This window comes from Cygnus atratus, chromosome 1, assembly GCF_013377495.2.
Source record: "Cygnus atratus isolate AKBS03 ecotype Queensland, Australia chromosome 1, CAtr_DNAZoo_HiC_assembly, whole genome shotgun sequence".
Lineage (NCBI taxonomy): Eukaryota > Metazoa > Chordata > Aves > Anseriformes > Anatidae > Cygnus > Cygnus atratus.
The window spans coordinates 195,004,495-195,016,840 of NC_066362.1; the positions used below are offsets into that span (position 1 = coordinate 195,004,495).

Consider the following 12,346-nt stretch of genomic DNA (forward strand, 5'->3'; position numbering starts at 1 on the left):
GTGGGAGACCTATCTATGGTTTGATGCTCCTAGAAATAAGAGAGCCTTATGTAAGCCTCTTCTTGGATTAATAAATTTCCCCCTAATATGAGTCAGAAAAAAATTTTCCTCACCTCCCTAAGTACTCACAAGAGGAAGGAAAACAAGGATAGACAGTCATTGAATGGATTTGAGTTGGTTAATCTTTCACAATATTTAAAAAAAACCTACTAACGTTAATCCTTACAAATCTTTATTCATGACTGACTTCCATGGAAGTAAAAATGTAGTTGCATTGTTTATGTGTAACTTTTTAAAAATACTTCTAAGAGTATTCACAGAGTATTCACTTCTAAGAGTATTCACACTTCAAACTTCTTTAACAAAGTAACATGTGAAGAGGAATGTAAATGAAAGCATAATGCAGATTCATCTGTATGGAAACAAAGGGAATACAAATAATACAACAAAGGACAAATCTGACAGGTTTGGTCTATAAATTATTGTGCATGAGTTTCTCAGAGGTGATGGATTTGGTCTCTTTTCCTAACACTTACCATATTTTAATTACTATTATATGTTCACTGGACAATACTCAAAAAAGCATTTCATTAAACAAAAATACCAATCTTTTCAATTTTCAGGTATTTGTTTAGTGTTTACTCCATTGCTAACAAATGAAGACGTGGAAAAGGAAAGGTAAAGCAACATTAAAAGCCTATTGCGGGAAAAAAAAGTGAAAAAATAATTTTTAGATTGGTGCAGTGTATTTGGCTGAACAATCCATTAAAAATTGCTGAAGTCTGTGTTAGCACATTTCTGCCTTTACACAACTTCAAATGATTCTTATGAAATGCTTCACACTAACTGCCCAAATAAAATAAAAATCAAAAGCACTTCAGGAGGAGTGGAAGAAGTACTGTTTTACATAGAAAGAGGGCCAATGAAAAAGATTTTTGCCAGCAAACTTACCAGTCGTCTCCTTTCCTCTTCAACAGCAATCAGGAGCCGAGCAAACTCTTTCAGTGACTGAGCTGAAAAAAAGTCAAGAAAAAATGTCCAGGTCAACATTACACTTCAAGACCAGTTAAGTCCGCTAACTGGACTGATGTCGTAGTGACAAGATACAGTTCTTATACAGTATTTCCCTGCAATCCGTAGTCATTAAATGAAGCACAGACTGAAGCGAGCAGCAGGTTAACAACAAGTAAAAAACAAAAGAAAAGAATCTGAGTCATAAGAGTTGCATATTTAAAAAACACAGTTTTAAAAGGTACATGGCAAACTGATTATCATGAAACATGCCAAGATCAGTCTCAAAACAAAGATTCACACATTCAGCCACAACGTTTACTTTTGCAGTCTCTTTCTGCTGCTTGAGTGCTAACAAAAATCTTGGGTTTCTCCAATTACAGTGCGGCAACAAAAATTTACAAAGAACAATGAAAAATATTCAGGCAAAATATTGAAAGTAAAGATTTTAGACAAATTCTGCTACAATTGTAAGAGAAGCTTTCCTCAAAATTGCCTTCAGGTATGAGTCAAAGGGCTATTCTGGAAATCAACAGAAACGTAATGAAAGTATTAACCCATACAACTAGGCAAGAAAATTGAAAATGCTTCAAAAATTGTTAAGGCTTCATTCAATGAAACAAGTGGTGCAAATCTCTCTACAAAACTCCTATCTGGCTATTTATGTTACTTTTTCAAGGGCATACGGGTTATTCAGAATTCAGCATCACTGTTCCACAGACAAAAAAGCCAGAGAAGAATCTCAGGTGAAAAGCAAAATAGCTCTCTTGACCTTCTCCTGATGCGTAAGCAGTAATTGCTGCCAACGACAGGATGCTGTATTTGACGTTTGATATCTCTGATCTCAGAATACACATTCATAACCCCTACAGCTTCCCAAAACAAACTCAAGATGATCTAAATCACTTTCTAAATAGGAGGGAAGGGATGTGTGTTAAAAAATTGTAACATAATTTGTAGAATTTCCTAAAAGAACAGGCTTGAAAGGAAGAAGAAGTCTTCACAGCTAACTAGCACACACTGGTGAAGGTATGCTAACAGAGCTCTTGTCCTCTTTACTATTGTACTGGGTTTACATGGCAAAGTTTTGGTAGCAGAAGGGCTGCAGGGGTGGCATTTGTGAGTGATCGTGAAGGAGCGGCGGAGACGAAGCATCAGGGACTGACCGCAGCCCCCATTCCCCTACGCTGCTTGGGGAGAGGAGGTGGAAGAGGGTGGATGGAGTTTTAGTTTGTTTTTAGTTCTCACTGCCCTCCTAGTCTGCTAGCAGTAGACAGTAAATAATATTAATCTCCCTATGCTGAGTGTGTTTTGCCTGTGATGGTAACTGGGAAGTGATCTCCCTGTCTTTATCTCAGCCCTCGAGCCTTTTTTCATCAAATTTTCTCACCTTGTTCCATTGAGCAGGGGGAGTGAGAGAGTGATAGAGCTTATCTGTCTATCAATGTGAAACCACCACAACTATTTTTCTATCTTAAATGTTTTTACCAAATTTGTCACTAACAATATGGCTTCAGCCCCTTAACAGAGTACATCTTCTGGAGGATCCACTATGTTCCTTTACTTAAGAGGAAACAAGTATCTAGCTTGCCCTAAGTCTATTTTCAGCATACGCGAGTTGCTACTTAGTTTCTGGACCATACCCAAATTTTTGTTATCCTTTATCCCATCTGGCCCTTGCAGAGGTCACCCTTGCATTCTTCTTGTTCTCTTTTAACTTTTACAGCTGAAGAACATTTCACTGTTTGTTCCAATTTCTTCTGCAAGACCTTACACAGTTTATTTTTTGCAGCTGTAATGGTATACCTGCACATCCTGACCTCTAATTCATTCTTTGCTGGCAAATCCTTCCCATGATTACTCATGAACTTTTCATTTAGTCCAAATACACCTGGTAATCTAGACAGTTGTCCTGTTGGGTCTTGAACCTTTTCCTTTAAGATTTTCCCTCAGATCACAAATACCAGAAAATAAATTTTGGCACCTTTATAAGTAAGTGAAATCCTAGTCCTCTTGTACAAGCTTTTTAACTCATCTTATGTCTTCATAATAAAACCTTAGTCTGCTATCAGCTAAATTAACTTATTCAATTATAATCAACTCATAACATCACATCTGTCAAAAACAAGTAAAGAAATACATGATTAACTGACTGGTTAAGTTACCTGATAAGAAAATTGCAGAGAGAAGCTCTGAGTAGAAGGACCTGGGGGCATTGGTTGATGAGAAGCTCAACATGAGCCAGCAACGTGCACTTGCAGCCCAGAAAGCCAACCGTATCGCGGGCTGCATCAAAAGCAGCATGGCCAGCAGGGTGAGTGAGGTGATTCTCCCGCTCTGCACTGCTCTTGTGAGGCCCACCTGGAGTACTACATTCAGCCATGGGGCTCCCACCAAAAGAAGGACATGGATGCGTTGGAATGAGTCCAGAGGAGGGTCACGAAGATGATCAAGGGGCTGGAGCACTTCTATAAAGACAGGCTCAGGGAGTTGGGGTTGTTCAGCCTGGAGAAGGGAAGGCTCCGGGGAGACCTTACAGCGGACTGCCAGTACGTAAAAGGGGGCTACAGGAAAGCTGGGGAAGGACTCTCTGTCAGGGGGTATAGAGATAGGACAAAGAGTAGTAGCTTTAAACTAAAAGAGGGGAGATTTAGATTAGATATTCAGAATATATTCATTAGTCAGAGGGTGGTGAGGCCCTGGCACAAGTTGCCCAGAGAAGCTGTGGATGCCCCATCCCTGGAGGTGTTCAAGGCCAGGCTGGATGGGGCTTTGAGCAACCTGGTCTGGTGGGTTCTGACCCCCAAACCCCCTGATCTTTAAGGTTCCTTCCAACCTAAACTATTCTATGCTTCTATAAAATCTGTTGACTGTTATGTAAAATATCTATGTACCCATTACCAAACCCTACGACCAAAATAAACAACTAGCCAAACCCACAAATTATTTACTATTTTCATACTGGTATCTCCTTAAATTTAAGGAAAAACTATCCTTGCCTGTAGAAAACAGGACAGAGCTAGTCCCTCCTTTCTTGCACATGTGGCTGAGTGATTCTTTACCCACCATTAAAAAAAATAATCTTTTCAAATAAACTAGATAAACATGTTGTTTGATTTTTATTACCTATTCAGGGAATTAGGAGGCACTTTAGAAAAACAGCTGAATTTCTAGTAAAGCCAGTAAGATAAATTGTTTCCAGATTATTTCAGTGAAATAATTGGTAATTTTTAACCGCAAGATGATGTGTTACTGCAGTCACATGTTAAAACTCCATTCCCCTCTCCTTTTTTGTGTTTTATTGTGGAGCCACTTACAATGACAGAACTATTTCAAAGAGAAATTATCATGCCAAACATTATATCTTTGTGAGGACAGCAGATCCCAAACCTCCTGAAACTGAAGTTTTCCCTACCCACATCAAGCCTTATGGTGCTTTTCCCTTAAGGTTCTGATCACATCATTTTTTTTTCATCATCATCTGTAATACGAAAGTTAACATTTAACACCTTTCAGCAACCAAGCACAAATATTACCAATTCCCAGCCCCATGATATGAACAGGAAATAAAATATGCTCTCTGGTCAGACAACATTCCATATTTTAAGAACAAAAAGTTACTTAGAAAAAGAATAGTAGAAGAACAGTAGGATGTTGAAACCGGGCAGAAGGATGGCAGAAAACTGTGAGGAGTGGGGGGGGGATAAAAAAAAAAAAAAAAAAAGCAGAAAAGCAGTAAAAGAAGCTTTTGATGCATCTTAACAAATCCTCTTAATTTCATGGTATAACTATTGTTTTTTAATTTCTAAGTCAAAACTTCTGCTTAGAGTATAAGAACATACTCTGCAAGTGTGCAAATCTGTATTAGTATGTTATACATTGAGGAAATCTCACAGTACTAATTAACATACAGTACTAATTAACATACAGCGCCTCAGCTAAAGACTGAGAAACTGCTGCCATCCTCCCATCCCCAGTGTCTCACTTTTGGGTGGGATTAAAAAGGTCAAAGGTTCATCGTGAGCACAGAAACTACACACTTCAGCAGCACTAAGGCAAGTTACTTCCCTGACCCCAGAAACACCCTTGCTGCAGAGACATCTTAACATTGGTACAGACTACACTGCTGCTGTTCATTGCCCAACACTCACATTCGTTTCCTTTTTGCTTCCCAACACAGGAGGTGCAAAGGGGAAAACACTCAGCACATTGTGTAATTCAGAGAGCACTGAAGGATGCACTACCTGCAGACAGACAGTGCTCAGTAGCGGGGACGTCTCTGGTGACCTCACTGGCTCTTCTATCCTTGCAACGACACAAAAAAGCTTTTACCACCACTAGCTACCCTACAGTACCAACAAGTATCGCAGTACTTGTGAATCTTTTATAGTATAACGCCCTTCTTCCTATACATTCCCCCCTCAGTCTGAGCTCACTGTAAGGCAGGGTATGTCCCCACATAACTTTATCTGTGTTGGAGGCTGCAGCAGGAGGTAGTAAAGGGAGGGCAGGACAATCCTTGCTCCTGTATCTCCCCAGCCCCTTTTCCCTTCTCCCCTCCCTCTTTTCCCTCAGACCACTTGTAGTTGTATATATATTACAGTTCTGCCTCATTTGTGGACTCAGCTGGACAGACAGAGGTGCACAAAGCAGCCCCCATCATGGGGCATCAGGACTCCTGTGAGAAGCTAGCCTGGGCAGGCAGACATCTCTGGGAGAACTCAGCAGTGGTGGTGTTTCGCTCCACAGAGAACAAGAAACTAACAAATATTTAAAAAATAATATATTGAGACACTTTGTGTAGTTAAAAGACATAAGACCTCAAAATCAGAATTGCATGTGTTAAACATGGCCCATTCCAGTCTGTCAGTCAGTCCGTGAATTCCACACAAACATCACAACCTTCCCTTACTAACTGCAACTCGCAGTTTTGAACCAGAATAGGCTTGGAGGAATTAAAATGAACTTTGTCAATATAAAAGGGGGTGAGAGGGAATAAGAGTCAAGTTACTTTACAAGAGGAAATGCCGTGGGAACGTGCTGATAAGAAATAAATCCTGAAAACATATTGATAATGTAGAGTACAGTATGTAACCTAAAATTTTTAATATTAAGGTATTTTTAATTATTTTCACAAAGCAATTGTTATTGGTAGGCTGTTTAAGTAAAACAAAGTGCTGCCTTAATCAAGTTAGTAACACTTTATTCCCCCAAAGTCATTAGCTTACATAATCCAAATAGTTTTACAGTCTGCTTTTTATTTAAGGGCTATTCAAAGGATTTGTAAGATACACTTGGCATTAAGATGGAAACGATGTCTGTGAAAAGCAACTCCCAACAAGTAAAAACAATTGTATATTTACCCTGCTGTATACTTGTGGTCTCATTCATCACAATTAAAACAGGTCACCAGCTGTTTTCTCTGGAGTGTTCCCAACCCAGCAATAATTTGCTGCAAATTTTTCCTTGTTTAGGAGAAATAGCTCCTGTTATTTTATTAAAAAAAAAAAAAAGTTTGCTTCCATATGAAGCAAATGAATTAAACCGTACCACCAGCTTAAACCATAATGGTGTAGATCAGCAATGTCCTTCTCTGCAAAACTGAGCGTTCTTTGTTTTAATCCTGATCATTTCAAACATACCGTATGGCTCTAGAAACGTCTCCACTTGGATATTTAAAAGAGAACCAAAGCTTAGTGTAGGACTGAGGGAGACAAAAAAAAAGGATAAAAATTCCTTTATCTGAATTTATAAAATGCATATTATCAAGAATATACTTTCATGATTTAGAATTCTCATCTACTGCATCAGAATCAACTCTGTGGTTCACAAGGAAAAAAAAATTACTTAATAATTTTAATGAACTTTGTTATATACTTGTGTAGAGAACACATCACCTCGAAACAGCATGCCTGGAGACACTACTGAAGCTACTCTATTGATAATTAGTTTAATACTACAGTACAGTGTTGCACTGCACTGTTCATGTTACATTCATTAGCTTTGAGGCTGTCTAGATTTAATGAGTAAAGGAAAGCAACACATATGAAACCCAGAAGTAGTTTTATATGACCTGTACCTAATTCAAAGATATAAAACCAAGTTTGCAAGGTAATGTTCAACCGAAGATAGAACGAAAAGTTACATGGAAGACAGAATAAAAATAAATGCTTTTTGTGTGTGAAATGGACAGTTCATTTAACTTACCTATACTGACCATTTTAAATAATGTACAGACAATTTTCAAAAACTCCAAAGTACACTAAACAATATTTTATAGTATTTTAAGCAGCTATCACCATTATCTTCAAGCATGTGAATGCCAGGATGGAATAAATATACATACAGAAATACGTCTTGCTGTCTTATTAGTAAGAGAATCCAGTTCAGTGAAGGTGTAAAAAAAAGTGCAAGCCTAGAAGAAATTTCCTTACATCTTCTTGATCTGACTGAGGCAATGACAGCACAGGGCTGTTCCTTGCACCCAGACACTGGCAGGAAGGTCAGCCAAGTGCATCCTCTCTCCAGAACCGGTCACCGCTAGCGCAGACATGCTACAACAGGCTCTGAGCTCCTGCTGGAGCACGAACATCAACTAACGCCTCCGAGGGAGTTCTCCTCAGTAAGTAATGTATTACTAAATCAGAAATCAAGACGGACATAAGACCCACAAGAAAATTTCCTAAGGATTAATGCTAATTTACTAGACTTCAGTGACAAAGCAGAATAGACATAAGATCCCCATGAGTAGGTGGGAGGGCTGGGAGATGAAACTTTCTTTTCCAGTTCTGAAATGAAAGTAAATACATTATTAAATAGTTACTATTTCACAGACACAGTTCCAGAGCTTTTAATGACTAGCCTTATTTGCAGCCACAAATGCTATTTCAAGCACTTTTTCAAAAGCCACAACATCAAATAAAATTTCCTTCTCTCTTTCTGTGGCTTTAAGCCATAATGAAAAAGCACAGGGAAGGGAAGAAAAAAAAAAGTAGGGTAAAAGGAGCAACAGATGGTTTCCTAAGCAGACAGAAGAAAAAAAAAAAAAAAAAAAAAGATTTCAGATTAACACTGGCAGGCCACCACAAGTATCTGGAATAAAGACTCAATCTGCTTTCTCAGTACTTTATACCTAACACAAACTTTGAATGTCATAAAAGCCACATGGGACTTGCAGCATATCTCTGAAGGTAACTAAATGGTATGTCTCAAAATGTCACCACTGTGGCAAGTTTTCAATGTGCCAAAATGTAAATCCAAAGGAGAACTGTCTTGAAATAAGGCCCCAAAAGTGCACCGTTCTCTTTGTTTTTCAGTATGTTGACTACAAATTTAAATACAGCCCTGTCTGGCAGGGCACAGACTTCCTTTAGCTCCATCAAATCTGGACTGATTTACCAATTCTTTTTTGTCCTTTATTCTACTGAATGAAACCTAAAATATTGGAAACATACAGCTATCTACAGCTTTGAAAGGAAATTCAGGTGCAGTTTAACCTAAAAGGAATGAGTTGCAGGATCAGCGCCTTAGCCTGCAAACTCACGGCATAAAGAATAAATTATGCAATTTATGAATATTTTATAACTAATGCTGAGTGGGCCTGAGTCGTGCTGTAGTAAAACTAACAAAATAGTAGTGTAAAACAACTGTAACGTATTCCTACAAGAAATGCTACTTTTTTATAAACAGATTTTCAGGAAAGGTATATTTTAAGTATACACCTGCTGAATCTTCCCAATTATTGCTCATGTTTTCATTTTCCTTGGCTGCTTCTATTTCTTCTGCCACTTCTATATCCAGGGTTCCATTTCGCTCACTTTCCAAGTGGCAACATTTTTGGAGAAACTTCAGTTCAGAAGACTGAGATCTGTACCATAAATAATATTTACTGGGAAAGCAGAGGAAAAGACAAATGAAGAAGAAAAGAGGACAAAGTGGACAGGATTTGAAACTGTTGTTTATTTTTCTAATTTCATTGTCTTCTGGGTTCAATTTCTCAGATATTAGAGGAAACTGAGTAACTGCTTTTTTTGTTTAGGCTTAAAGTAATATTGTTTGTGTATTTATGTTAATTCCAGTTTGTAAACTAACAGCACGTCTGATAACCTCTAGCTTTTGGCAGAACAGTGGTATCAAAAGAGAAGTTATGTTAGAAATTTCCACCATGAAAACAAAAAAAAGGGGGGGGGGGGATGGGGGAGAATAGCAAAACAATGGTTCATCTCTTTATCGGGTTTCAGTATTGTTTAACTTTGGAAAAATAATATTGGAATGGCTTTCTTATCCTCCATTTGGTTTCTTTTATTTCCCTAATCTGGGTATCAGATTTTATGGATCTGTAATAAGGACCTCATGCATTCCTTCAGTCTGTGTTTACATTTACCACAGCCTCCAAAAAGAATAGAAACAAAGCTATTTGTACCTTCTTGTAACACGGTGAAGTATACTTCTTGTAGTAAAACACAAGCTGAAGGAAAGATTCAACCGTACAGGTTTTAAAACAACATGGAAATACCCCGACAGACACCCCCAAATTGACAGCAAATTCTGCCAGCAGACAGTGGTTTAAATTCACAGTCCCAATAACCACAAATTGCCTTGAAGAATTCCGTTGTGGGAAGGTACACAAAGGTACGGGCAACTCGATCTGCTCTGTACGGCTCTCTGGACAAAAGCAAAACATACTTAGAATGGACAATGTGAAGCAAGTTCAGATTCAGTAGATGAACATCCTCACTCTCTACTCTGTAATTAAAATGGTTAGCAAACTTGTAAGGGTTTAATCCGATGCTTTTTATCAATTAGAACCACTGCATTTATTATCATCTTTCAGATTTTGAAGCAATTTCTACCTAATCCAGACTTTGAATTTTCCACTCTGATTAAGTAAAAATAAAAAATTCCACCCAGTTTCAAGGATGGTTTATCACAACTTAATACACACATGCCTATAAGAAAAATAAATAGAAACAATAGAGTACTCTAAGAGTACAATCCTCCCAGGGAGCATAACCTAAAGTGTTAATCGTGTTTACCATGGCAATTTCCACCCTGAATTGTGAGGAAAGGTATTTTGCCAAATTTTTCTCAGTTCTTGAAAATAAATGTGCTACCTTACAGTAACAAATCTGAATTTGCCAAACAAAACCATTATACACCAGGAAGGAAAAGAAAGTACAGAAAGAGACAGACACAGAGATGAAAAACGCCTCATTTAAAACTTCTGCAAAAAAAATTACACAAATAAGGAAACCAGAAAAATCACATAATGAAAACTTTTATGCCTGAAGTTATGCTTCAGGCATTATATACCGTCCTCCAAAAAAGATTATATCTTTTACTACACACTGGCAAGCACAAACCTTATCAGAGCACAGCTACTGAAATCTGTATAACTAAAAGTAAACAAAAACTCCAGGATTTTCCCTACTTCATTTGAGTTAAAGCACTGTACACTCAGGGTAGGTATTTTGGTATTTCGTCCTCTACATCAGAATCTGGAGCACATTGGCTCTGCAGTATTCAGATAGAGATAGCTAGGTTAGCTCCATGTTCACCATGAAGACAAAAACAGAAATTAAACTATCACAGATTTAGAAACATTCCTACTTCTTGACCTCCACTGGTTTATACAGCATTTAATCCCAATACCTATTTTAGGAAGTGTTCCCCATGAACAGACGTTTAAAAACCTTTCTGTTGCTGGCCATGTACCAGGTACAAGCATTCCTCTGACCGTTCTTCTGGGTTTTGTCACACTAAAAAGGCAAGAAAAACCAGCAGAAGAGGCCAGCAAGTTCCACAGTGCAAATGGAAGCTCCTGTCTGAGCATGACAGACATGTGCATCAAAGCACATACAAATAAGCACAAACATACCAAAACCACACAAGGGAACAAATCAAGACCTATGCCCAATAAAAGCCCAAAGCATTGCAAGATGTGTCTGCAATGTGTACATACTGTATTAGGCAACTGGAGTTTTAACTAAAAAGTATTTTCATCTTGCAAAATTTAATAAGCAAATATAGCAAGGCATTTTATGATTTTTTTTTCTAAACATATGTAAACCATAAAATGTAGGGCCTCTATTTGAAGTAAAAACCCTTTCCCTCAATATAGAATTTTACTGAAACAAAACTTTCTCAGTGCATCTAAAGCCAGCTCCACAGTATCATACCTGAAAATTCTTTGCAACAGAAGGTGGCTGTTGTGTCACAAATATTTAAACAAATCAATATAAGCTGCTGACAAAACAAACAAACAAACAAACAAAAAAAACCACAATACTTTCAGCCAAGACTGTCATATTTTCTACCCTACTCCTTTTCAACAACGGTCTACAAAAAGGGTATGTATGTTTATAGACAAGCTAAGCAGACTCACAAGAAAGTCAGGTTACCTAGAATCGCCAGATCCACTGTCACCACTTGTCAAACACAGCACTTGGAGAGAGAACCTTAAGACAAGCAATGTTACACAATTTAAATAAATCCAATCAAAAAAAAAAGTAAATTGTCATGCCTTGCTACTCATGCTGAACCTTAAAAATCAAATATGAGTAGAAAATTCTAGACTGATCAAGCAAAATCAAAACATTTCCTATAGCCCTGAAAGATTGCTCATGTTTATAATGGCAGTCTATCACACACTGTGTTAGATAAAAAAAAATTAAAAAAATAATCAATTATTCAAATTCACCACCAATCTTCTGAGACTTTATTCAAAAAGCAACTGCAATGGATCTATCCCATGCTTGTGTTCTACTCTGATTACGAAAACAGCAAATATTTTGACAGCATACAATTTAACGTGAAGATATATCCGTTTGCCAAAGTGTGAATTCTTCTCATAAAAATACATTTTATAAGTACATTTTGTAAATAATCCTAAAGAATTAGGAGCTCAGCCTTACACTTGACATACTTGCCTCTGTGTACCAGCTACTAAAACTTTGTTTTCACGGCACATACACAGGCTTCACCCCGAAACTGGAGTACTTTGTGGTAATGTTTACAAACACAACCTGAAACACTGCCTATGGCACACACAGTTTGCAGTCCAAGAGGGCTGGACAGAGAAGAAACCAGAACCTAAGAACAACAACATGTTGATTCACCCCCAACAAAGCAGCAAGTTATCTACAACACTAGTAGGGCTTTAGTATAAAAAGCCCAACCTAGGCTCTGTCAGTCTACAGCAGCTTTTCCAAAATGTGGCATCATGACATGACAGCAGGAACATTTTAAATCATCTAAGTGATTTCTTCCAGTTCATTAGGAACATGGGACTGAACTGATCTGGATAATCCAATATGCTCACTTGCTCTTTTTTCAT

The 12,346-nt window shown here is 37.8% G+C and overlaps 1 protein-coding gene across 1 annotated transcript in view; it reads right to left on the reverse strand.

Annotated features, from left to right (window-relative positions):
* The window catches only part of ARHGAP42 (Rho GTPase activating protein 42), a 170,306-nt gene that overhangs the window by 109,634 nt on the left and 48,326 nt on the right, over positions 1 to 12,346 (reverse strand). The window contains exon 3 of the mRNA XM_035542460.1: positions 952 to 1,013. Within this exon, the coding sequence (XP_035398353.1) occupies positions 952 to 1,013 (62 nt within the window). The remainder of the gene's footprint in view (positions 1 to 951; positions 1,014 to 12,346) is intronic.